Below are 26793 nucleotides of genomic sequence, written 5' to 3'. Positions count from 1 at the left end.
CATCAGAACGTTCGAACAGACCGCGGGTTCGCGCGAACATTTAGAACCCCATTGAAGTCTATGGGACTCGAACGTTCGAATTCAAAAACGATCATTTTAAAGACCAATATTCAATTTAATGTTGGTAAACGTCTTTCAGAACCCGGGTCTTGCCCCAGGGAACATGTATCAATCGAAAAAAATATTTTAAAAACGGACGTTTTTGCGGAGCAGCGATTTTAATGATGTTTAAAGTGAAAAAAAAAAATGAAAAATTCCTTCAAATATCACACCTGCTGTGTGTCTCTAGTAGTGGCACATGTTTAGAAATGTCCCTGCACAACATTAAATTATTATAAGAACAAAGTCATTTAATACTGGTTGCGCACGTGCTGTGTGGGAACAATATCTCGATTATTTTAGGGGTGGTGGGGGGGTGGCATTATCTTTTTGGGAAAGCAAAATTGTAGAAAAAAGGGCACCCCTCAAACATACTGTAATTGTAGCGCAACAAAGAGCCACGTGCAAAGTATTGCATCAAAAATTGTTATTAGGCGCCCTTGTTACACAGGGGCATAAAAATGTGTCCATAGGCGCAACATAACACTGCAACCCCTCCCAATATCTGTAATTGTAGCGCAACAAGGAGCCACGTGCAAAGTATTGCATCAAAAATTGTTATTAGGCGCCCTTGTTACACAGGGGCATAAAAATGTGTCCGTAGGCGCAACATAACACTGCAACCCCTCCCAATATCTGTAATTGGAGCGCAACAAGGAGCCACGTGCAAAGTATTGCATCAAAAATTGTTATTAGGTGCCCCTGTTACACAGGGGCATAAAAATGTGTCCATAGGCGCAACATAACACTGCAACCCCTCCCAATATCTGTAATTGGAGCGCAACAAGGAGCCACGTGCAAAGTATTGCATCAAAAATTGTTATTAGGCGCCCTTGTTACACAGGGGCATAAAAATGTGTCCGTAGGCGCAACATAACACTGCAACCCCTCCCAATATCTGTAATTGTAGCACAACAAAGAGCCACGTGCAAAGTATTGCATCAAAAATTGTTATTAGGCGCCCTTGTTACACAGGGGCATAAAAATGTGTCCGTAGGCGCAACATAACACTGCAACCCCTCCCAATATCTGTAATTGGAGCGCAACAAGGAGCCACGTGCAAAGTATTGCATCAAAAATTGTTATTAGACGCCCCTGTTACACAGGGGCACAAAAATTGTGCCTTAGGCCTTAGGCCACATGCAAAGTATTGCATCAAAAATTGTTATTAGACGCCCCTGTTACACAGGGGCACAAAAATTGTGCCTTAGGCCTTAGGCCACATGCAAAGTATTGCATCAAAAATTGTTATTAGACGCCCCTGTTACACAGGGGCACAAAAATTGTGCCTTAGGCCTTAGGCCACATGCAAAGTATTGCATCAAAAATTGTTATTAGGCGCCCCTGTTACACAGGGGCACAAAAATTAGGCCTTAGGCCACGTGCAAAGTATTGCATCAAAAATTGTTATTAGACGCCCCTGTTACACAGGGGCACAAAAATTAGGCCTTAGGCCACGTGCAAAGTATTGCATCAAAAATTGTTATTAGACACCCCTGTTACACAGGGGCAGAAAAATTAGGCCTTAGGCCTTAGGCCACGTGCAAAGTATTGCATCCAAAACTGTTATTAGGCGCAACATAACACTGCAACCCCTCCCAATATCTGTAATTGGAGCGCAACAAGGAGCCACGTGCAAAGTATTGCATCAAAAATTGTTATTAGGCGCCCTTGTTACACAGGGGCATAAAAATGTGTCCGTAGGCGCAACATAACACTGCAACCCCTCCCAATATCTGTAATTGTAGCGCAACAAGGAGCCACGTGCAAAGTATTGCATCAAAAATTGTTATTAGACACCCCTGTTACACAGGGGCAGAAAAATTAGGCCTTAGGCCACGTGCAAAGTATTGCATCAAAAATTGTTATTAGACGCCCCTGTTACACAGGGGCACAAAAATTAGGCCTTAGGCCACGTGCAAAGTATTGCATCAAAAATTGTTATTAGACGCCCCTGTTACACAGGGGCACAAAAATTGTGCCTTAGGCCTTAGGCCACATGCAAAGTATTGCATCAAAAATTGTTATTAGGCGCCCCTGTTACACAGGGGCACAAAAATTAGGCCTTAGGCCACGTGCAAAGTATTGCATCAAAAATTGTTATTAGACGCCCCTGTTACACAGGGGCACAAAAATTAGGCCTTAGGCCACGTGCAAAGTATTGCATCAAAAATTGTTATTAGACGCCCCTGTTACACAGGGGCAGAAAAATTAGGCCTTAGGCCTTAGGCCACGTGCAAAGTATTGCATCCAAAATTGTTATTAGGCGCAACATAACACTGCAACCCCTCCCAATATCTGTAATTGGAGCGCAACAAGGAGCCACGTGCAAAGTATTGCATCAAAAATTGTTATTAGGTGCCCCTGTTACACAGGGGCATAAAAATGTGTCCATAGGCGCAACATAACACTGCAACCCCTCCCAATATCTGTAATTGGAGCGCAACAAGGAGCCACGTGCAAAGTATTGCATCAAAAATTGTTATTAGGCGCCCTTGTTACACAGGGGCATAAAAATGTGTCCGTAGGCGCAACATAACACTGCAACCCCTCCCAATATCTGTAATTGTAGCGCAACAAGGAGCCACGTGCAAAGTATTGCATCAAAAATTGTTATTAGACACCCCTGTTACACAGGGGCAGAAAAATTAGGCCTTAGGCCACGTGCAAAGTATTGCATCCAAAATTGTTATTAGGCGCCCCTGTTAAACAGGGGCAGAAAAATTAGGCCTTAGGCACTGGTGGCGGAGCACAGAAAAACAAAATTTCTTACTAGCTAACAGCATGAAAAGTGAGGAGGAGAAGGATATTCCATCAGCAGCACAACAGGACAGTCACTCAGCATCAGCAGTCTCAAAGGGATCTGATATTTCAACACAAAATTCTTATTCAGTAACATCAGCATCAGGTGCTTGGTAGCCGGTGTTGATCCAAGCCTGATTCATTTTGATGAAGGTCAGTCGATCAACAGAGTCGGTGGAGAGGCGTACCCTGTGATCGGTCACAAAGCCTCCAGCAGCACTGAATGTACGTTCTGAAAGAACACTGGATGCAGGGCAAGCCAGTAGCTCAATTGCGTACTGTGCAAGCTCTGGCCAGTGATCCATCCTCAAGACCCAGTAAGCCAGAGGATTTTCCGTGGGGAAGGTGTCCAAGTCGGATCTTGCCGCTAGTACCTGCCCAAGAACCGCTGCACCACCAAATTGAGAACATGCGCAAAACAGGGCACATGGGTGAGTTTTCCACGTCGCAGGGCAGAGAGGAGGTTGGTGCCATTATCGCTGACCACCATTCCAGGCTTCAGCTGGCGTGGCGTCAACCACCTCTGAGCCTGCCCCTGCAGAGCTGAAAGAACCTCTTCCCCAGTGTGGCTCCTGTCTCCCAAGCACACCAGCTCTAGGACCGCATGGCATCTCTTGGCCTGCATTCCTGCGTAGCCCGTCGTACGCCTACGGAGCACGGCTGGTTCTGAGCCAACATCACCACAGGAAGAGGCCACAGAGGAAGAAGAAGAGGAGGGGGTGGAGGAGAGAGGTGTGTCACAAGCAGTTGTAGTGTTTTGGAGGCGTGGTGGTGGAACAACCTCCAAAACTACTGTGCCTTGACCTGCGTCCTTCCCAGCTGCCAGCAGAGTCACCCAATGGGCCGTAAAAGACAGGTAACGTCCCTGTCCATGCCTGCTGGACCATGAGTCAGCGGTAAGATGCACCTTACCACTGACCGCCCTGTCCAGCGAGGTATGGACATTGCCTTCCACATGCCGGTAGAGAGCCGGAATCGCCTTCCGTGAAAAAAAGTGGCGTTTGGGTACTTGCCACTGAGGTACTGCACATTCCACAAACTCACGGAAGGGGGCAGAATCTACCAACTGAAAAGGTAGCAGTTGAAGTGCTAGCAATTTTGCTAAGCTAGCATTCAACCGCTGGGCATGTGGATGGCTGGGAGCGTACTTCTTTCGGCGCTGCAGCAGCTGGGGCAGGGAAATTTGTCTGGTAATATCAGTAGATTGGCCGGATGTACTACCACTACTACGTTGTGACACACCTATTTCTACACCTTCGGTGCAGGCTGCAGAGAGGACTAGGGGTCTAGTGGGGTTTGAGGTCACAGAAGGGCAAGGGGAGGACCGCTTTGGTCTTTGGTGTGGGTCTTTCTGGTATGCCTGCCAACGAGCTGCATGGCAGGTCGACATATGTCTGGACAAGCATGTGGTGCCCAAGCGGGTGATGTTTTGGCCACGCGAGATACGCTTGAGACATATGTTGCAAACAGCAAAGGTAGCATCTGATGGACAGGTTTCAAAAAAGGCCCACACCAAAGAACTTTTGCTGTACCGTTGAGACACAGCAGCGCCACGTAATGCAGTTGGTGTACTGCCCTTAAGCTGACCCCTGGAGGGCTTCCTGCCTCTTTGAAGATGTGCCTGTGCCTCGTCCTCTTCCTCCTCCTCCTCTCTCCTACCAGGCACCCAGGTAGAGTCAATGACCTCATCATCCCCTCCCTCCTCATCATCACTGGCGACAACCTGGCAGTATGCTCCAGCTGGGGGAACATCACTCCCAGATTGTTGTCCCTCTCGGCCACCCCCTCTCCCTGGGCTCACATCAATGCCTTCCTCTATCAGTGTTCCGTCATCGGAGTCTTCAAAACGCTGTGCATCTTCAGCTAGCATGTACCCAACACTGTGTTGAAACAGTTCGGGGGACTCCTCAGGAGGACACGGTGGGACTAGGGAAGGATTGTGTGATCCCATTGTGCAGAGGGTAGAGGACGCCTTGGCAGCTGCTTTGCCAGACAAACTATAATCAGTCTGTGTGAGAGAGGATGAGGAGGATGAGGACGGCTTGGTCATCCACTCAACTAATTTCTCAGCATGTTGAGGCTCAACACGGCCAGCTCCCGAAAAGAAGGACGAGCGGCCACGGCCACGTGCTGAAGAGGATGCACCACATCCATCACCAGCGTTACCTCTAGATGCAGAGCCTGCTTGCCCTCGTGACTCTCTGCCTCTCTTTGTCCTTCCAGCCATAGTTATGCGTTCAGGTGTTATGTAACAAAATAGTCGCTGTCACACCAACTGCGTTCAAATGGTATTAAACAGCAACCACACAGTAAGAGCGACTTGGCTCAAGTGTAAAGTAACAAAATAGTCGCTGTCACACCGACTGCGTTCAGATGGTATTAAACAGCAATCACACAGTAAGAGCGACTTGGTTCAAGTGTAAAGTAACAAAATAGTCGCTGTCACACCAACTGCTTTCAGATGGTATTAAACAGCAACCACACAGTAAGAGCGACTTGGCTCAAGTGTGAAGTAACAAAATAGTCGCTGTCACACCGACTGCGTTCAGATGGTATTAAACAGCAACCACACAGTAAGAGCGACTTGGCTCAAGTGTAAAGTAACAAAATAGTCGCTGTCACACCAACTGCGTTCAGATGGTATTAAACAGCAACCACACAGTAAGAGCGACTTGGCTCAAGTGTAAAGTAACAAAGTAGTCGCTGTCACACCGACTGCGTTCAGATGGTATTAAACAGCAATCACACAGTAAGAGCGACTTGGTTCAAGTGTAAAGTAACAAAATAGTCGCTGTCACACCAACTGCGTTCAGATGGTATTAAACAGCAACCACACAGTAAGAGCGACTTGGCTCAAGTGTAAAGTAACAAAATAGTCGCTGTCACACCGACTGCGTTCAGATGGTATTAAACAGCAACCACACAGTAAGAGCGACTTGGCTCAAGTGTAAAGTAACAAAATAGTCGCTGTCACACCGACTGCGTTCAGATGGTATTAAACAGCAACCACACAGTAAGAGCGACTTGGCTCAAGTGTAAAGTAACAAAATAGTCGCTGTCACACCAACTGCGTTCAGATGGTATTAAACAGCAACCACACAGTAAGAGCGACTTGGCTCAAGTGTAAAGTAACAAAATAGTCGCTGTCACACCGACTGCGTTCAGATGGTATTAAACAGCAATCACACAGTAAGAGCGACTTGGTTCAAGTGTAAAGTAACAAAATAGTCGCTGTCACACCAACTGCTTTCAGATGGTATTAAACAGCAACCACACAGTAAGAGCGACTTGGCTCAAGTGTAAAGTAACAAAATAGCCGCAGTGACACCAACTGCCTTTAGTTGCTATTAAACAGCACGCACGCAGTAATAGCGACTGCGGTCAAATGCGATTTAACAGCACGCACGCAGTGACACCAACTGCCTTTAGTTGCTATTAAACAGCACGCACGCAGTAATAGCGACTGCGGTCAAATGCGATTTAACAGCACGCACGCAGTGACACCAACTGCCTTTAGTTGCTATTAAACAGCACGCACGCAGTAATAGCGACTGCGGTCAAATGCGATTTAACAGCACGCACGCAGTGACACCAACTGCCTTTAGTTGCTATTAAACAGCACGCACGCAGTAATAGCGACTGCGGTCAAATGCGATTTAACAGCACGCACGCAGTGACACCAACTGCCTTTAGTTGCTATTAAACAGCACGCACGCAGTAATAGCGACTGCGGTCAAATGCGATTTAACAGCACGCACGCAGTGACACCAACTGCCTTTAGTTGCTATTAAACAGCACGCACGCAGTAATAGCGACTGCGGTCAAATGCGATTTAACAGCACGCACGCAGTGACACCAACTGCCTTTAGTTGCTATTAAACAGCACGCACGCAGTAATAGCGACTGCGGTCAAATGCGATTTAACAGCACGCACGCAGTGACACCAACTGCCTTTAGTTGCTATTAAACAGCACGCACGCAGTAATAGCGACTGCGGTCAAATGCGATTTAACAGCACGCACGCAGTGACACCAACTGCCTTTAGTTGCTATTAAACAGCACGCACGCAGTAATAGCGACTGCGGTCAAATGCGATTTAACAGCACGCACGCAGTGACACCAACTGCCTTTAGTTGCTATTAAACAGCACGCACGCAGTAATAGCGACTGCGGTCAAATGCGATTTAACAGCACGCACGCAGTGACACCAACTGCCTTTAGTTGCTATTAAACAGCACGCACGCAGTAATAGCGACTGCGTTTCTGTGCAATTCAATAGCCCAGTTGCATTAACAGCGACTGCGCTTCTGTGCAAATAAATTGCACACGTGCAGTAACAGGTAATGCGTCTGTGTGTGCAATTAACTAGCACACGTTAAATAACACAGAATAATTATATTTAAAGTAAATCCCTAATGCAGGCAATACAACACGTTAGAGCGCTGCATGTAGAACAATCTCCTGCCTGATAGATAAACTAGCTGAGCTGTACAGTTTATAAATATATTGACAACGCCTAAGGATGTGAATATATTCTCTACAAACTGTACTTTTAACTATACTGACTACACTTCCTACTCTATCTATCTTTCTATCTATCTATCTATCTATCTATCTATCTATCTATCTATCTAGTTAAGACACTGTGTCTCTATCTCTCTATCTCTCTCTGTCTGACTGACTGATCTTCTCTAGAACCGCCAACACACTACACTAGGCAGCCGTGCAGGCTGCCTTTTATAGTGGGGGGCGTGTACTAATCCCCCTGAGCCATAATTGGCCAAAGCCACCCTGGCTTTGGCCAATTATGGCTCTTCGTTTTTTGAGCGCTGTGATTGGCCAAGCATGCGGGACATACAGCATGCTTGGCCAATCATCAGCGCTCAACGCCCCAGTGAATTATGGGACGTTTTGCGTCACTCGAATTTGGCGCGAACGACCCGTTTTGTTCGAGTTTCGACGAACGATCGAACGACCGATGTTCGAGTCGAACATACGTTCGAATCGAACGCGGAGCTCATCCCTAGCCAGCACAGTAAAAAAATGCAATAAGGACTGAGGCTGCACACAACATTTAAAAAATATAAATAAACAGTGGGGTGATCACAAATCCTCTACCCTGGGCACCAAGGAGAAGTATTCTGACTTCAAAGGCCTTTTAACACCATTGTATTATGTACACCTCACCACTAAAGGTTAACTGCAGTCCTATCTATGTCATCTTCTGTGTTTTCAAAGTACTAGAACAGAGCTACTAAGATCAACAGATACCATTAAGTGTTATGTTATTATGTTACTTGCTTGCTTGAACCACAGAAAAAGGTGGAAAAGATGTTTATATCTGTTTAGCCAGAGTGCAGAAATGTTTGAGACGACATCCAGTGTCCTTTTAACTTAAAAGAAGGAATTGATTGCACACTTGAATCCAATGAACAAGCACGATTGTGTGAAACACGTCAACTTTTCATTCTTGCAAGTGTGTCTGGCTTATGACAATAAAGAAAACTTCACCAGCATCTTTTGGATTCAAGTGTGCAATCAATTACTTCTTCCTCATGGTTCTGACGGTGGTAAGTTGAGACTAGCACCTTGAACCAGGTGTATTTATTTTCGTTGCCTGAGGCGCTCTTGTTTGTATCCTGAGTCCCTTTTAACTTAAATAGAGGTTGGTATGCCAAGAGTGCTCTCTAGAGTCTGAGAAGATATACCACACACCTAAAAAATAAATGTTTATTGTGATTTTCTGTTCCATCAGATGGTGACGCTTTATGGATCTTCTTTACTGGAGGGAACAGTGCCTGCTGGGGAACAGTTGCCTATTGATGAGGCACCGAGACCAGGACTTGTTACAAAAAATGGACTAGTTCTTTTTGGTAAAGATGGAAAAATGGTAGGCATTAGACATGCGTTACTGACCTGAACACAGATAACTGTAGTGCAAATTTGACTTCAATGATGAACATTTCATTAATGCAAATAATGTATTTTCTTTGTTATCTGTACTTTGTATCTACAAAAATGCTCATCCATTTAAATCTTCAGTACATTATATAAATTAGTGAACATTTAGGACTCACATTGTAAACTACAATAATTTGTTAAACGTGAAAGGCATGATTAGACTGATCAGACCTGTGGCCAGTGCAGGTTATGAGGTTGATTTATTAAAACTGGAGTGCAAAATCTGGTGCAGCTGTGCATAGAAACCAATCAGCTTCCAGGTGTTTGTCAAAGCTTAAAGTGTTTGTTACCCCAACATTTCACATTCTATGGGCCAGATTCACAGTGGACTTACGACGGCGTATCTCCACGAACGCCGTCGTTAGTCCAAATGTGCGCCGTCGTATCTATGCGCCTGATTCTTAGAATCAGTTACGCATGAATTTTGCCTAGATACGAGCGGTGTAAGTCTCCTACGCCGTCGTATCTTGGGGTGCATATTTCCGCTGGCCGCTAGGGGAGCTTCCGTATATTTCCGCGTTGAATATGCAAATGAGCTAGATACGCCGATTCACGAACGTACGTGCGCCCGGCGTATCAAGATACGTTGTTTACGTAAGGCGTCTGACCGGCGTAAAGTTACCCCTCATAAAGCAGGGGTAAGTCATGTTAGGTATGGACGTCGGAAACGTCCGAACAGCGTCGTATTTTACGTTGTTTGCGTAAGTCGTCTGTGAATGGGGCTGGGCGTAGGTTACGTTCACGTCGACTAAGCATTGAGCGGGCGTAATTTATTTTTAAATTTCGACATGATACTGAGCATGCGTGCGCATGCGCCATTCGTTAAGCGCGTCATTTGAGTGGGGTCACAAATCATTTACATACAACACACCCCCTACCAGCCTAGTTTGAATTAGGCGGGCTTACGCCGGCCCATTTACACTATACCGCCGCAAATTAGAGCGCAAGTTCTTTCTGAATACGGGACCTGCCGCTCTAAGTTACGACGGCGTAGTGTATCTGAGATACGCTACGCCCGCCTAAAGATAGGCACTTCTTTGTGAATCTGGCCCCTGATATGTGCCTGCTGTACCATGTACTTGTATGAGAAAGTATGCCCTGCACAGTCATTCACTGGAAAGCTCAGTGTACTGCTGCTTCTCCTCCCTCAGCTCTTATGCAGGGAATGTACTCACTTATAAAAAAGGGAAAAAGGTATTTATAATGTTTTTTTAATAAAATTATTGGGTTGTCTTATGCACTGTACACACGATCGGACCTTTTTCCAACCAAATTCACATCGGAATTCTGACGTAATTCTATCGGAGGAAAAGAGAACATGTTCTCTATGTAAACTCCAATGGAATTTATCGGAATTTCCGATGGGGCATACACATGGTCGGAATTTCCGATGGAAAAAGTCAGTCTGACTTTTTCCATCGGAAATTCCGATCGTATGTACGGGGCATAACAAGGTGATAGTTTACAATCACTTTATTTGAACAAGCTGAAGTTAGAAGTTGATTGGCTACCATGCACAGCCCTCGGGCTTTCACATTGAGAAGGCTGAGCAGGAGTTTTTCAGGCGGTATTTAGGCGTTATTTTTAGCGCTGTACCACCTGAAAAACTCCTCAGTGTGAAAGGGGCCTAAGTCTTCTCCGTAGTGCTTTTTTTTCACAAGTTCAGCACTAGGAGGATTCACTTTCTTCCCTTCCCTATGTTCAGCACAATAGACAGCAGGCCACCATAGGGAATCATTTTATTTTTATTGTAAAATGCAGTGATTCACCACCTGAATATTTGAATGAATGAATGTAACATTATAAACTTGACAAAGAATACAGTAATTGCCGGTTCACACAAGGCAGCTTCAAAGTTTTCCGACTCTGAAGCCGCCCTGTACAGCGTGACTTAATTGCGGCTTGCATAACGACTTCTGTACAGGCATAACCTACTTTTAAGTACACAATGGGGTTTATTTACTAAAGCTGGAAAGTTCAAAATCAGGCTCACTTCTGCATAAAGACCAATGACCTTCCAGGTTTTATTACCAAAGCTTAAAATGACCCTGCATGCCCTCAGTCAATGGCGTCACAAGGGGGAGGGTTCACCTGGTGACATCACCGGTTGGGCCCCCGCCCATTAGTTATTAAAGAGCAGTATCTGGGGGCTGCCTTGTTAAAGGGGGCTTCCAGATTCCGATAAGCCCCCTGGCCGCAGATCCCCACAACCATCGGCCAGGGTTGTGGGGAAGAGGCTCTTGTCCTTGAATTATTTTTTCCCCATCATGGGCGTGAGTGGGGTCCCATGTCAAGTTTTGCCTAAGGCCTCACAAAGCCTAGAGCCGCCTCTGCTCCTATTAGAACGGTTCCATTGCAATGCATGGAGCGCGACTAGTCAGACAGCTAAGTCACCCCTGTGTGAACCAGCACTAAGAGCTGAAGAACAGATGGTGCAAAAATGTTATTTGATCCGTTGTCTATGCAGAATATGACTACCTAACATATTTTGTAAGTAGGTCAAATGCCTCTCCAGGGAATGTATAGCAAATGTCTGATGTAAATATCACCCTATATGGGGCTGATTTATAAAGCAACAGCGCGGTCTTACTGCAGCCATACTGTTGTTTAAAAAATAATAATAACTGACCGATTTATAAAGCCTAGCACTGTACTTTACAGAGTCCAAAAGCTAGCAAGTGTCTATTATTTCAATTACTTTTTGAATAAAAAGCTTGAAAAAGGGCAACCCAGTCATATGTCCACTCAAAGTCATGTCACCATCGTCTCTTTCTATTACCAAGCTTTTTTCAGCACACTGTATATAATGCAGAGAGAACTTTATGGGGCACCACATTCTCCCTATCATGCTCCCTACTATGCACCAAAGACTTTATTTTTATATGTATATATATTTTTATGTTACAGTTAATTGTTAAAAATCTTCAATTTGAAGATGGGAAAATGATCCCTGCATCTAATTACTTTTCAAGAGGAGATGTTACCACCTTGGAGCTAACGGATGAGGAAAAAAATATGGAATCTAATATCAGGGTAAGACTTACCATAAGCACAACACACATTTTCCCTTCCAATAATACCCTAAAAGACAAATTCTGAAGTGAGTATGTCTTCCACTATCGGATCTGAAAAAAAAAACAGTACAAATGTCAGACTGATCTATAAAAAAAGTCACATCATTTTATTAAAAATGTAGCCATCATTGACAGGCATTATTTTATTTTATACAGGACATTTGGAAGGGGATTCTAACTAATGTTGCTGTAATAGAAGACGCAACTGATTTTTTTAAATCCGGTGCTGCATCCATGGATGTTGTCAGGTCAGTGGTATTTAAACATTTCCTATGAATTAGACAGTACTCATTTGTTTCTAGGAATTGAGCATATTTTTCCTTCCCATTAACATAGCCCTGTTGTAATAGTTATAACCTTCAGCCGTGTTTTCCAAATTGTGAGATTTGTGCCGTTGTTGGCAATGTCCATACTCTTGGTAGTATAAAAGTGCTTTGAAACTAAAAGGTGGACTGGCCCAAAGTTCCAACAGCTGTGTTTACAGTGAGTATTTCCCCTATTTGCGATGGTGCTGGCCACAGTGATTAGCAGACACTAGAGGTTGTATGGTGAGTTAAACCACAGAACTGATTTACACACTGGTGTTAGCTCCTGAGACTTTTGTGGAGGCAGAGATGTTTTAAATAAGTTCTGGATCTCTGAATAGCAAATTATTATAGTGCCACCAGCCCAGGAAATAAGCAAGGGAGACTGTGCAGATATTTAGGTGTCAGATAGCAAGTACTAGGCATGTGCAAAAGGGAAAAATTAGTTTTGTTTCGTTTTAATTCGTTATTTAATTAATTTTGTTAAGTTCGATTCGTTACATGTGTTAAATTCGTTTTCGGAACTCGTTCGTTTTCGACCGAATTTCGAAAAATCCGGTCGAATTCGAAAATATTTCGTCCGGATTCGATAACTATTCGAATCGAATTAGAAAACAAATTCTATTCGAATCGAATTCGAAAACAAATTCTATTCGAATTCGAAAACAATTCGATTCGAAAACAAATTTGAATGAAAATTGAAAGCAAATTTTAATCAAAATCTAAAAAATATTAATCGATTTCTAAAAAAGAATGGAATAAAATAGAATATAAAATAATAAAACAATAGAATGAAAATCAAAGAATAGTAATTTAATAGAATGTAATTAAATACAATAGAATATGACCTGGCTTCTTCTATCTATCTTCTATCTATGTTCCATTTTCTGAAGTTCGAAATTCATATAGAATGAACTCAAATTCGAATAGAAAAATATTAGAATAGAGCAGAATAAAATATGTATATATATATATATATATATATATATATATATATATATATATATTTTATTATTTTACTCTTCTAATATTTTTCTATTCGAATTTGAGTTAATTCTATATGAATTTCGAACTTCAGAAAATGGAACATAGATAGAAGCCAGGTCATATTCTATTATATTTGATTACATTCTATTAAATTCCATTCTGTTCTTTACTATTCTTTGATTTTCATTCTATTGTTTTATTATTTTATATTCTATTTTATTGTATTCTTTTTTAGAAATCGATTTATATTTTTTAGATTTTGATTCAAATTTGCTTTAAATTTTCATTCAAATTTGTTTTCGAATCGAATTGTTTTCAAATTCGGATTCGGTTAAATTCGTTAATATTACAATTCGGGAATTCGTATGCATCCGAATGTCCGAATAATGAAAAATGTGTCCGAATTTCGATACGAAACGAAATGCACATGCCTAGCAAGTACAGCTAAAGCACATTGTTGCAATGCTGACACAGTATACAGTATGGAGCTGGAACATTGAAATGGCCAAAATGTTGCTCTAAATTGTGAACAGAGGGAATATAAGTAATACCTACACGTGCAACGTGGTCCACAGCTTACTTCAGTGTGTAATTCAGTTGATAAAGGCAAACACTGAAGATCTACAGAATCCAACATTTCTGGTAAAAGTTGGATTCCTTGTTTCCCACTGCATCCATAACTGTGATCTGCTAGCCCCTGCATCACTACTCTGTTCTGTAGTGACATGTGGGGTAACCCCTGAAAGTGTCAGCAATGTATTTAAATCAGCCAAGGACAGGTGGAGCTAGACACCACATCCAAAATTATTAGAAGCAAGTAGAAATGGGAAGGGACTTTAAAGGTGCCCAAAAAGCTGAAATTAGAACATGTATAGTAAAAAATACCACATTTTATTTAATACATCAGATTAAAAAGTTAAGACAATCTCAATAAAAATAAAATAAACAAATAAGCATATTGGTGCTAGTATAACCACTGTACATAAACATCATTCTCGACATGTTTCACTAGATTATATAGCTTTCTCAGGAGATTTCTGAAAGTGTCTCTCTGTCCTTATCCAGCGCTGCTTGACAGAAGAAGGCGGGCAAGCGGGGGAAATACACTGACAGCCCATGCTTGCTTCTCCCCTTGTTACCACGCCACTGCACTTCTTACTCCCGCAGCTTTGTCAGGCAGGGGGAGGAGGGTTAGAGAGGTGCAGCGGCTTGCCAGGATAGCTGGGGTGCCCACAGCTGTGGCACGCGTACCATAGGTTTGCCATCACTGTTCTAGGGGGTTCATTCAGTAAAGAAATTTGCCTCAGAGCTTAGTGAATGATATAAAGCTGGCTTCCATCATCCAATTATTTGCACGCAAAAATGCTGCATTTTATTAATTTTTGTCTTGCACAGATTGATTATTCTTTGCATTGTGAAACTTCACTCCATTCACTAAGCTCTGGGGCTAATTCCCTTGCACATTACAACTTACCCTGCAAAGTGAACAGCCTATTTGCCTTTTGTATATCAACCCCTATGTCTTCTTTGCAGGTGGACAGTTATTTTGAAGATTTATTTAATGAAGGGCAGCTGAGGGTAACTTTTATGTGTCATTATATCATTTCCACTCTGAATCATGTACTTACAGGTTGGTTGAGGAGATCAAACAGAAATGTGGTGGGTTAGAAGTACAGAATGAAGATGTCTATATGGCCACTACATTTCAAGACTTCATACAGATGGTTGTGAGGAAATTCAGAGGAGAAGATAAAGAAGAGCTAGTTATAGATTATGTGAGTGCTGAAAATCCATTTGTAGACGAAAAAAGGAAACCTAAAAGCATGTATGAGCTTATGGTGCCATGTGTTATCAATACAATAAATGTGGTTCTATGAGTGTTCCCCAAGCTACATAGCTGTTTTAGGGCCTGTGTCACTGGGCTTTGGACCGTCCATGAACATGTTTTTCACATCAGTTTGAGATGCTTTTGAGATCTTTCAGAAATTATTGACAGATCTACCCGACCTGCTTATTTGTTCTCATAGACTTGTATGGGGAACGGAGCTGTTCTGACACAAACAAAAGCCCATTGACACCGACCTTTGACCTGAAGAGAGAGACCATTTTCTAGGACCTGTCATTTATTTATATTTTTCATCCTTCACTGCCGGAACTCTTCCTGATATCTGTCGGTATAAAAAAACAACAAAAAAAGTAAAATAATGTCACTGAATGGTCCAGGACATTTTGTTAAATGTCATTTTTATTTGGTAGTTATTTGGGAATCCTTGTTAAAGAACTTTTGTAGAGGGAATGGTGGACAGTGAGTGTAAAAAGTAATCTGATAGCTTGGCCTGTACGACTAACTGCGTCATACTCTTGGCGTAAGTAGAACTGTAAACAGCCACAGCCCTCTGGCTGCCTGCCGACTGCAAACTTTACTTATTTCATAGCCAGACATGACAAGATGACTTAAAGCTGAACTCCAGGGAGAGAACTAGCTCAGTTATGTATTAATTAAAACATTTAGGAGTTAAAGTCTTACTAAACCCACAACAGTAAAATCAGTAGTAAAGCATGCTTGTTATACTCACGGGTTAATACACTGTTTTGTGTAAAAGGGCTGTTTGATCCTGTCTTCGCTGATCCTCCTCTTCTTCCATAGTCCCCAATCTATCTGCGGATAGTACAGAGGAAGCACTCCGCACATTCTCAGTTTGGTGTGTATTGCTAGAGAGTTTTTTTTTTGTTTTGTTCGGGAGGGTGCATATGATCGGCACAGGGCCAATCAGCACTGTCCAGACAAAGGGTCAGGTGTCCTGCAGCCTTATTGGACAGTCAAAGGAGAATGAAGACTCCTCCTACAAGCTTTAACCAGTGCTCGGCTGGACACTGATAGAAGTCACAAGGCTGCTATATACTGCTAATGAGAAAGGGTATTTAGCAGTATATATTTACCAAAATATTTGCATTTTCTGTTTATGTATGTTCTGTGTACTGTGGAAGACCAGATATAGTGAATGTAGGGTCCTGGGTTTAGTAATACTTTAAATATAACTAGTGTAAGTATCTCACTTTGTTTTTATGTGAGCCTCTCAGACTGAAAAAGTGAGGACCAGCACTAGACACTTAGGCCTCGTACACACGACCGAGTTTCTCGGCAAAAACCAGCAAGAAACTTGCTGGGAGATATTTTTTTGCCGAGGAAACCGGTCGTGTGTACATTTTCGTCTAGGAAACTGTCGAGAAACTCGACGAGCCAAAAAGAGAGCATGTTCTCTATTTCCTTGACGGGAATGGAGAAAATTGGCTTGTCGAGTTCCTCGACAGCCTGACAAGGAACTTGACGAGGAAAACGATGTGTTTCGCCCGTCGAGTTCCTCGGTCGTGTGTACGAGGCTTCAGCACTTGACCAGCCTTTTTCTTGAGGTTTCTTCAGGGGTGCCTTTGGAAAAATGCCTAAAAATTGCCCAAAAATGATATACAAGCCGGTGTGTGGATGAAGGCTGCCTTTTTAGTCACACTTAGTCACAGGTTTTCATTGCGCACCATTACAACCTTCTAGCTACCGGTGTCCTAATGACCAGTTGATGAGGAACATGTCAGTAGTCTGCATTGCATCCTTGTTTGACCCTTCCCTGCCCCTCTTCATCAGCATGGGGTCACATTAGCTAAATGATGGGGAAAAACTGAGGGAGAAGAGAAACACCGGAATACTAGTCAGTACCAGTTTGCAAAAGTGTATTTTCTTTGGAAGAATAAATCACCTCTAACGTTTAGTGTCCTACTTGGACTTGTGGATGTTGCTGCATGTAAAACTATTATAATAGCTTTCACATTTTAGAATGAGGTTCCTCGAGACTGTCCATAGTTTTTAAAGGTTGAGAAACATTGCACTAGACACAGAGGTGGCTGGTGTCGCTCCGGCACTTACCCCATGTAGGCAGTGGGCAGCAGGCATTGGGCATCAGGCAATGGGTATCGGACATAGGGCAGCAGCCATCAAGCCATCACGGCGGCAGTGTGTGTCCCCCCCCTTCTCCTTCTAGGCATCCAATAGGATCGCCTATACTTTTAGCCAATCTGATAATGTGTCTCAGACCCGCTTCCTGATTGGCCGGTTGGAGGATCAGTGTTACAATAGTGAATATTCATTCGCTGTTGTAACACACATGGCTGGGCTGTGAGCGTATTCTCTGCGCCTCTAGCCCATCCTATTTTGAAGCCTATTAGAGCCCCCCGTTGAAATTCATGCGCTTGGGGTCCTGCAAGGGGCCGGATGCATGGATAGGGAGGCCTTAATGGACGCCCCTGATTAGCCACCTCTTAGGCTGACAGTGAACATGTTGAAATGGGGTGGGGTTGGGAACCTGGCTCACAAGATTGACTTGAATGAAATACAAATCTTTTGACAGTTAACCAGTCCAGGACAATTCTGACTTTTCTCTCCTATAAATATATATATAATAATATAATAATATTTTTTATTTTTTTGCTAGAAAGCTACTTAAAACCCAAACATTATATACCGTATATACTCGAGTATAAGCTGACCCGAATATAAGCCGAGGCACCTAATTTTACCACAAAAGACTGGGAAAATGTATTGACTTGTATAGCCTAGGGTGTCCATCTGCATGCCTCACTGTGGCTCACTTTGCCTCACTGTGTCCATGCCTCACTGTGCCTCAATTTGCCTTACTGTGTCCATGCCTCACTGTGCCTTAATTTGCCTCACTGTGTCCAGGCCTCACTGTGTCCATGCCTCACTGTGTCCATGACTAGACTGGCACTTAACATGGGAGTCTATGGAAGGGGTGCCCAGCTTTGAAAAATCGGTGCTCCCCAGCCGTAGGTCCCCCAGACAGCAAACTTTGCACAATTATAGAGGAGAAATGGAGCTACATGTGTTCCAAGTTCCGGGTCCAGGGGACCTACGACCGGCCGGTACTGGGTCCCCCAAATCACTGGAGAAATTACCGTTTAACAATGAAGTCTATGGAAGGGGTGCCCGGCTTTCAAAAATCGGTGCTCCCCGGTTGTAGGTCTCCTGGACAACAAACTTTGCAAACTTGTAGAAGAAGAGTGGGGGTACATGTGTACCAAGTTTGGGGTCCAGGGGACCTATGGCCAACAGGTAACGGGTCCCCAAAATCCAGGAGATTAGGCGCAAAAAGGTGACTCGAGTATAAGCCGAGGGGGGCATTTTCAGCACAAAAAAATTTGCTGAAAAACTCGGCTTATACTCGAGTATATACGGTATATATATATGTATATATCTTTTTTTTAAGCAGAGGCTCTAGAGCAGGGGTTCTCAAACTATGGCCCTCCAGTTGTTCAGGAACTACAATTCCCATCATGCCTAGTCATGTCTGTGAATGTCAGAGTTTTAAAATGCCTCATGGGACTTGTAGTTCCGCAGCAGCTGGAGGGCCGTAGTTTGAGGATCCCTGCTCTAGAGAATAAAATTGTGAGTGTTCTTTTTATGTCACGCAATATTTGCGCAGCGGTTTTTCACACATTTATGCATTTTAACGCACAAAAACACAATATACTACCTGATTGTTTGGTAAAATATAAAAGAAGATGTTATGCTGAGTAAATAGATACCAAACATGTCACGGTTTAAAATTGCGTACTATAGCGCCTAAAAATCTCCATTGGTGACGCTTTAAAAGCCTTTAGGCCCCATACACACGACCGAGTTTCTCGGCAGAATTAAGCCAGAAACTCGGTCGGAGGTGGATTCTGCCGAGAAACTCGGTCGTGTGTACACTTTTCAGCGAGGAAGCCGACGAGGAACTCGTCGGGCCGAAAAGAGAACATGTTCTCTATTTCCTCGTTGTTCAATGAGGAAAGTCGGCCCGCCGAGATCCTCGGCGGCTTCCACACTGAACTCGACGAGGAACCCTTTGTGTTTGGCACGTCGAGTTCCTAAGGCCCCGTACACACGACCGAGTTTCTCGGCAGAATTCAGCCAGAAACTCGGTTCAGAGCTGAATTCTGCCGAGAAACCCGGCCGTGTGTACACTTTCGGCCGAGGAAGCCGACGAGGACCTCGGCGAGGAAATAGAGAACATGTTCTCTATTTCCTCGTTGTTCAATGGCAAAAGTCGGCCCGCCGAGTTCCTCGGCGGCTTCCACACTGAACTCGACGAGGAACTCGATGTGTTTGGCACGTCGAGTTCCTCGGTCGTGTGTACGGGGCCTCACAGGTTACCAGCTTAGAGTTACACAGGAGGCCTGTACCCAGTATTATTGCTCTCGCTCTAACGTTTGTCACATACCTTACATGTGTGGCGCGATCACTGTTTACATATGCATGCGGGGCCAATGGGTGTGCTTTAAATTGTTTTAAATTATTTTGTTTATTTAAAAAATGTTTTTACGCTGTAACTTTCATTTTTTTTATCACTTTTATTGTTATCCTAAGGCCCCTTTTACACGATAGGCCCTCTTGGATACGCCTGTCCGTTTTTCAGGTGGATCGAGTGGGCCACCCATTGACTTTTTATGGGCAGGCAGATGTCAGCGAAGATGTGTCCGCTGACACCCTAAGGGATGAACAACATCCCTTCTGATAGCATGGGCCGTGACAGGTCCCTCTAATGGAGAGATCTGGGGTCTATTAGACCCCAGACCTCTTCTCTGGCCTCCAAAGCATCAAATCAAACCGAGATCAGTTTGTTCTGATGCTTTCACAAGCCAGTAATGGCTTGTTTACATGAAACCGAAACCAGAAGTGAAGAAATTCTCATTGCTTCCGGTTCCTGACATCACACATTGGGAGGAACAACATCCATTCTTCTCATTGTGCCACAGAAATCGGATGCTGCTGGTCGCATCCTTACAAGGCTCTCTGATCGCATGGGAGAGCCCAGTAAATGCGATGGTGGGAGACCCCTTTCCAGCTCCTGTAAAACAAATCCAGTGTCTCTTTAGCCGCTCAAATTACTTTTACTTTAAAGGGAACCTCCGGCTGGTTAAAATTATATCTCAGTCATTGTTGCAGCTATACAGGTATATCCTATTGTAGTGTAGATAGTACTGCAGCTTACCAGACCTTATATGCGTTGGCTGCATTTGTTTTATTTTTTTTAATGTTTTCTTTTCTTTATTTTGATCTGGTAATCCTGCCATTAACACGCTTCCTTTTCTTAGAGTGCTATCCTGGGAAAGAACATGTGATAGGACTACGTAACACCTTCCTCTCTTTTCTATAACAGGGGAAGGTGTTTTGTAGATCACAGAGATAGAACATTGAACAACGATAACTAATAACAGTCCAGAGACAGAGAGAGCACAGGAAGTTTTTAGCTCGCAAGATTTCTGTCTGGATGAACAGATATATTTTTTTTCGCACTACCAGTGAAACAGATATAATAAAATGCTTTCAGTGGTATATTTAACAGACCAAAAGTTTACATACACTTTAAGACAGTTCCGATCTAAGCATGTCAGCAGTGCATTTGGCTGCTTGCCTAATGTTCAGCCTTTAAAGAAATGTAACCTTAACTGAACCTAGAGAGAAAATGTAGTCTGTCCTCATAGCCCTGCCAAGCCATTAGTAAGCGATTGCTCATTGCAGAGCTTTTCCAACATTATTATCATCAAGTAATCTTGCCCTGTACCCTGTTTTACTAATATTTTTAAGCATAATAAATGTAACAGGCTATTTAGTAAATAATAAAGTAGCTCTAAACTCTATCTTAAAACGGAATTCCACCTAGCTAAGATTCTCAACTCCTTTAGGTAAATTAGCACTTGTATATCTCTTCTGCTAAAGAAAACGTGCAATTTCTAGTTCCTGAGCAAAGTTACTATTAAAGCGGAGTTACGATTTTTATTTTTATTTTTTAAAGTAAGCATCTACAAATACTGCAGCTGCCGACTTTTAAAATATGAACACTTAATTGTCCAGGGCGCCCGCAATGTCAGCACCCGAAGCCGATCTGTCCCTCGGGTGGAGGCGCCGCCATCTTGCTTCACAGCCTGGTTCCCTACTGCGCATGCGCAAGTCACGCTGCGTCAACTTACTGGTCCCTGCTGTCTTCTGGGACCTTTGTGTCTCCCAGAAGACAGCAGGGGGGCGTGAGAGCCGGACATGGAGTGGATCGCATACTGCGGCGATCTATGCCCAGAAGTGGGAGCAAATACCTTAATTACACAGGTATCTGCTCCCCCCCTCCCCCTGAAAGGTGCCAAATGTGACACCGGAGGGGGGGCAGGAATCCGGACAGCGGAAGTTTCATTTTTGGGCGGAACTCCGCTTTAACTAAATTACATGTATTAAAGAAAACATTTAAAATTTGACAGTGCCCTTTTTTATATAAAACACTGTTTTCACCTTTTCATATGTATCTTTACATCTCAGCAGTGGCAGCTGGTGGTATGTTTTTTTGGGGGGGGTGGGGGCAACATGTAAACAATGGGCTGCATTTCAAATCAGTAAAGAAAAATGCTGTACAGGCATACCCCACTTTTAAGTACACAATGGAGTTTATTTGCTAAAGCTGGAAAGTGAAAAATCAGGCTCACTTCTGCATAAAAACCAATGAGCTTCCAGGTTTTTTAACCAAAGCTTAATAGAACAAGCTGGGGTTAGAAGCTCATTGGTTTCTGTGCAGAAGTGAGCCTGATTTTGCACTTTCTAGCTTTAGTAAATAAACCCCATTGTGTACTTAAAAGTGGTGTATGCCTGTACTGAGCTTTTTCAAGCTGCAGCATGCAAGATGCCTTAAAGCGGAGTTCCACCCAAAAATGGAACTTCCGCTTATCGTGTTCCTCCCCCCTCCGTTGTCACATTTGGTTCCTTTCAGGGGTCTGAATCTGCAGCGATCTACGGCATGTCCGGCCCCTCTTCCGTCCCCCCCTGTCTTCTGGGAGACACACAGGTCCCAGAAGACAGCAGGGACCAGTGGGGACGACTTGCACATGAGCAGTGGGGAACCAGGCTGTGAAGCCGCAAGGCTTCACTTCCTGATTCCCTTACCGAAGATGGCGGTGCCTCCACCCGGGAGCCGAAGGACGGGTCGGATTCGGGTGAGGACTTCGCAGGCGCCCTTACCTAAAGGATTTGAGAATCTTACCTCAAACAATTATGTGAATATTCATTTCAATTATTCGATCATGTAAAAAACATCTGATTGGGTATTTAAAGTGAATAGGAATTTGCTTTTCATATGATTGGATTATTGAAGTGATTATTCACACAACGTTTAGTCAACATTCTCAACTCCTTTATAAAATCAGCGTTAGTATGGCTGCCAGTGCTGAGTGGCTGCCTGGAACTCATACTAATCCAATGGCGTTAATGCTTCTTGAGGAACTGACTTGAACATCTGATGTCTCTCTTACTTTTCAATCTGCATGTTTATACCAGATTAGTGGCTCAATGTGTACCTATGTGAACCCTAGTATTCCTCCAGAGATTGATAGGGGTTCTTTGAGCAGTAGTCAGTTAAATTCTGACCTGAGGAAGCCTGTATAGTTCTGGCACCAATGCCACTTGGTAGAGCCAAGGGCATGGGACCAGTGGCACCTCTTCTTGTTTGTTAGCTAACTAACCAATGGCACCAATGATCATGTTAGCTGCCTGTAAAGGAGAGCATTCGGTCCACGTATCAACAATGTAATAACCATTCTTCCCACTGACCGCCAACGTAAGCGGTATGCTTGCCAATGACCACCAATATAAGGGTCATTCTTTTCAATAACCACCAGCCTAAGGAGACCACCTCTCACTAATGGGGCATGGCGTATGTACCACAATTTGAATATAAAATCATTTTTAGTAGAGTCTTAAACATTATTGCAAGAGTTCCTCCATAGTAAAAAAGACGAGAAAGGCTGCCCTACACTATACAGTCTGTACTTTCTCTTTTTGGACAACCTTGTAGTGAAAGGGCATGTGCAGTTGAATCCAAAATTAATGGATTGTTTAGGCTTGCTCTCCTATCTAAAGGTTTTGGAAAATTAAAAAAAAGATGATGAAATGTACAACCAGATTGTAACATGTCCAGTCACTGTCAGTATATTGGCCTGGATTCACATACATCGGCGCATATTTATGCCGCCGTAGCGTATCTTCTTTACGCTACGCCGACGCAGCGCAGAGAGGCAAGCACTGGATTCACAAAGCACTTGCCACCAAATCTGCGCTGGGTTTTCTTAAGCGTATGTCGTCGTAAGTGGAAGTGGGCGTGAGCCATGCAAATGAGGCGTGACCCCATGCAAATGATGGGCCGAGCGCCATAAGATACGAATAACGAACGGCGCATGCGCCGTCCCGTGGACGCATCCAGTGCGCATGCTCAGAATCACGTCGGAACTACTCCCTAAGGCCCTGTACACACGAGCAGATATCCGATGAAAACGGTCCGCCGGACCGTTTCCAGCGAACATTTCTGCTCCGGATTTTGATCTGATGGGCTGTACACACCATCAGATCAAAATCCCCGCGGAAAACATACGCGGTGACGTGGCCGCGCCGTCGCCGCGACAATGACACGGCGACGTGCGCGACCCTGGAAGGTAAATACTTCCACGCATGCGTCGAATCACTTCGACGCATGCGAGGGATGGGGATCGGTTGGACTTATCCGGTGAGTCTGTACAGACTACCGGATAAGTCCGACGGACAGGTTTCCAGCGGATAGATTTCTTAGCATGCTAAGAAATTTTTATCCGCTTGAAAAACGGTCGGCTGGACAAATGTCCGCCGAAAAATGTCCGCTAGGCCGTACACACGACCGGATTTGTCTGCTGGAACTGATCCGCGGATAAATCCCAACGGACAGATCCGGTCGTGTGTACGGGGCCTAAGATACGACGGATCACTGCCTACGACGTGAACGTAACCTACGCCTAGTCATATATTAACGTACAACGTAAACGACAAAAGATACGACGGCTTGTGTTCCCAGGTCCATACCTTTTGCATGGGTTGTGCCTCATATATGGGGAATAACTTTACGCCGGACGTACGACTTACGCAAACCGCGTATATTATGCTCCCTCATTTGCATATGTGCATAGAAAATCAATGGGAGCGGCAAATGCGCCCAGCGTAAATATGCGCCCACGATACGATGGCGTAGGCAAGTTACGTCGGTGGTAGGAAGCCTATTTTCAGGCGTATCTTAGTATGTGGGTCGGCGCATAGATACGAAGGCGCACATTTGTACTTACGTCGGTGTATCTTGAGATACGTCGGCGCAAGTGCTTTGTGAATCCGGGCCATTGGCTTTAGCAATATACTGTATATGCATGGGCTTAGAATACAAACACAGAAATTGCTGCTTACAAATACATATTTTTGTTGATTGACCCTTCGTAAACTTACCTAGCTTTCTTGAATAATTTACATATTGTTTTTAAACGACAGGCTACGTTAAATGTGAACAACATGACTGTGAAGATGCCATACCAATGTTTTATAAATGGACAGTTTGTGGATGCTGACAGTGGGAAAATGTATGACACTATTAATCCAACCAACGGATCGGTAAGATGCTTTATAAGATGGGAAAGATGGACACTCTTTAAAATGAGGGCTTGTTCACACCATACATGCTTGAAATGTGATGAGTAAACCACACAGATTTCACTTGCAGAGACATGAGTTTACATCAGTGCGTTTCAGTGAGTTTTTATGCACGTTGACATCAGTTTTCATGCACCCCAGTTATGTGCCCTGTTCACATCACAGTGTTGATGTCACTTCATTTTATACACAATGCAGATTCCTGCACAGGCCTTAGAGCCGGTTCACACTGGGGCAACTCGTCAGGCGCCTCAGCTGCCTGACGAGTCGCGTCCCCATTCTATGCAATAGAACCGTTCTAATAGGAGCGACGCAAGTCGCTCCGACTTAGAAAAAGGTTCTTGCACGACTTCGGGGGCGGCTCGGGGTGACCTGCATTGACTTCTATACAGAGGTAATTTTGCAGGTCGCCTCTGAAGTCGTCTTCAGGATGCCTTGCGGAGTCGCCCCCGAAGTCGTGCCGCCTAAGTGTGAACCGGCTCTTAAAGGATAACTAAACCGTTGTTTTTTAAATAACAGACATGTTATACTTGCCTCCTTTGTGCAGTTGTTTTTGCATAGAGTGGTCTAGATCCTCCTCTTCTGGGGTCCCTCATCGGCGCTCCTGGCTCCTCCTCTTCTCGAGTGCCCCATTGGAGAAACGCTCTCCCTCGGGGCACTCGTGCTGGCGTGCTCCCGTGTCCTGCTGCTGCGTCTATTGACACAAACAGCAGGACTCAGCACCACCCTCGGCTCCTGCATCATTGGATTTTATTGACAGCAGTGGAAGCCAATGGCTGCACTGCTATCAATCTATCCAATCAGGACCCATGACACCAGCTAGAGCTGGTGTGCTCGTTCTATGCACTGGAAAGACCGGGCTCAGGTGAGTAAAAGGGGGGCTCTAGGTGGGCTACTGCACTATATAGAAGGTTTTCCTGGTGCCTCCATGGCAGCATACCTGTGACAAGCTCCGCCTTGGCTCCTCCCTCAGGAATAGTGAATATTATAAAAGAGTCGGTGAACACCGCCCCCACATTCTCCTTTTTTTCCTCAAACCTCATGGCAGTGAATTTGGTAGCAGCGTCCTTACCTTCTGCATTCGGCAGCGTCCATCCGGGTTCAAGCCTCTCCCGGATGCGGTCCCTTCTCTTGGGCAGCTAAACGCGCTTATAAGGCTGGGAGTCCCTTCTGTAGGTTCTTTTGGGACAAGAAGCATTAGCCCTTAACTTGAGCGCTATCTGCAACATGGTTACCAGGCATTAGCTCCCCATGGCTCAGAGGCAGCAGCTATTCCTGCATCTTTTTTTGTTAGAAAAATGTATTTTACCTCTCTATCTGTCTCCCTTAAGCACTCAGGTGTGCCTTCTGTTCATCCTTCCCCTATCCCTTCTTGGGGCCCCCCCTTGCTACTGCCGGTTGCCTGGTCCCTCTGCACGCGCTGTGTGACCCTTTCCCGGGCCTTCTCCCCCCTCTAGGGAGCGCGGGCGCCATCTCTATCCACTTTTCTTTGCTCACGGCGTCCCTCGCCGCGTTCTGCGCATGCGCCGGCGGCCGGGACCTCCGGGTCCTAGGGCGGCCGGTTCGCGCATGCGCGATAGACGCGGAAGCCGCGGCGGCCATCTTGGATCAGGGAAAGGCGGCGTTCTCTTGCCAATAGCTCTCTGAGCTCAGGGCAGAGGCGGTGCCTGATCGGGTGGACCCTATTTTAGCTCCCCGACGGCCTCAGAAGGGCTCTGAGGCTGTCGGGAAGAGGTCCATCCGCCCAGAGCTCCAGGCATAAGATACCTGTCGTCCCAGGTACAAAAAAAAAAAAAAAAAAAAGAAATGGGAAAATATATATATATATATAATATAAAAATTTAAAAAAAAAAAAAAAAAAATTTTTTAGGGAATGAAGAAAAGGGGAAACAAATTGTTTATTTTGGGGGACGGGGGTGCCACAAAAAGATTTATATAATATAAAATTAAAAAAAAAAAAAAAAGGGGAAAGGAAGTAAAGGGGAAATCAAATCGTTTATTTTGGGGACGGGGGCGACACACAAAAAAAAAATCCTAG

General features: G+C 44.3%; 1 protein-coding gene across 1 annotated transcript in view; it reads left to right on the top strand.

Annotated features, from left to right (window-relative positions):
• The window catches only part of ALDH1L2 (aldehyde dehydrogenase 1 family member L2), a 114431-nt gene that overhangs the window by 53335 nt on the left and 34303 nt on the right, over window positions 1-26793 (top strand). Inside the window, exons 7-11 of the mRNA XM_040344268.1 lie at window positions 8657-8791; window positions 11770-11895; window positions 12093-12184; window positions 14859-15003; window positions 24597-24716. Of these exons, the coding sequence (XP_040200202.1) occupies window positions 8657-8791; window positions 11770-11895; window positions 12093-12184; window positions 14859-15003; window positions 24597-24716 (618 nt within the window). The remainder of the gene's footprint in view (window positions 1-8656; window positions 8792-11769; window positions 11896-12092; window positions 12185-14858; window positions 15004-24596; window positions 24717-26793) is intronic.

The sequence above is a fragment of the Rana temporaria genome, chromosome 3 (assembly GCF_905171775.1).
Source record: "Rana temporaria chromosome 3, aRanTem1.1, whole genome shotgun sequence".
NCBI classification, from domain to species: Eukaryota; Metazoa; Chordata; class Amphibia; order Anura; family Ranidae; genus Rana; species Rana temporaria.
The sequence above is the reverse complement of the archived record's forward strand: the minus strand, read 5'-3'. Positions and strand labels throughout refer to the sequence as shown.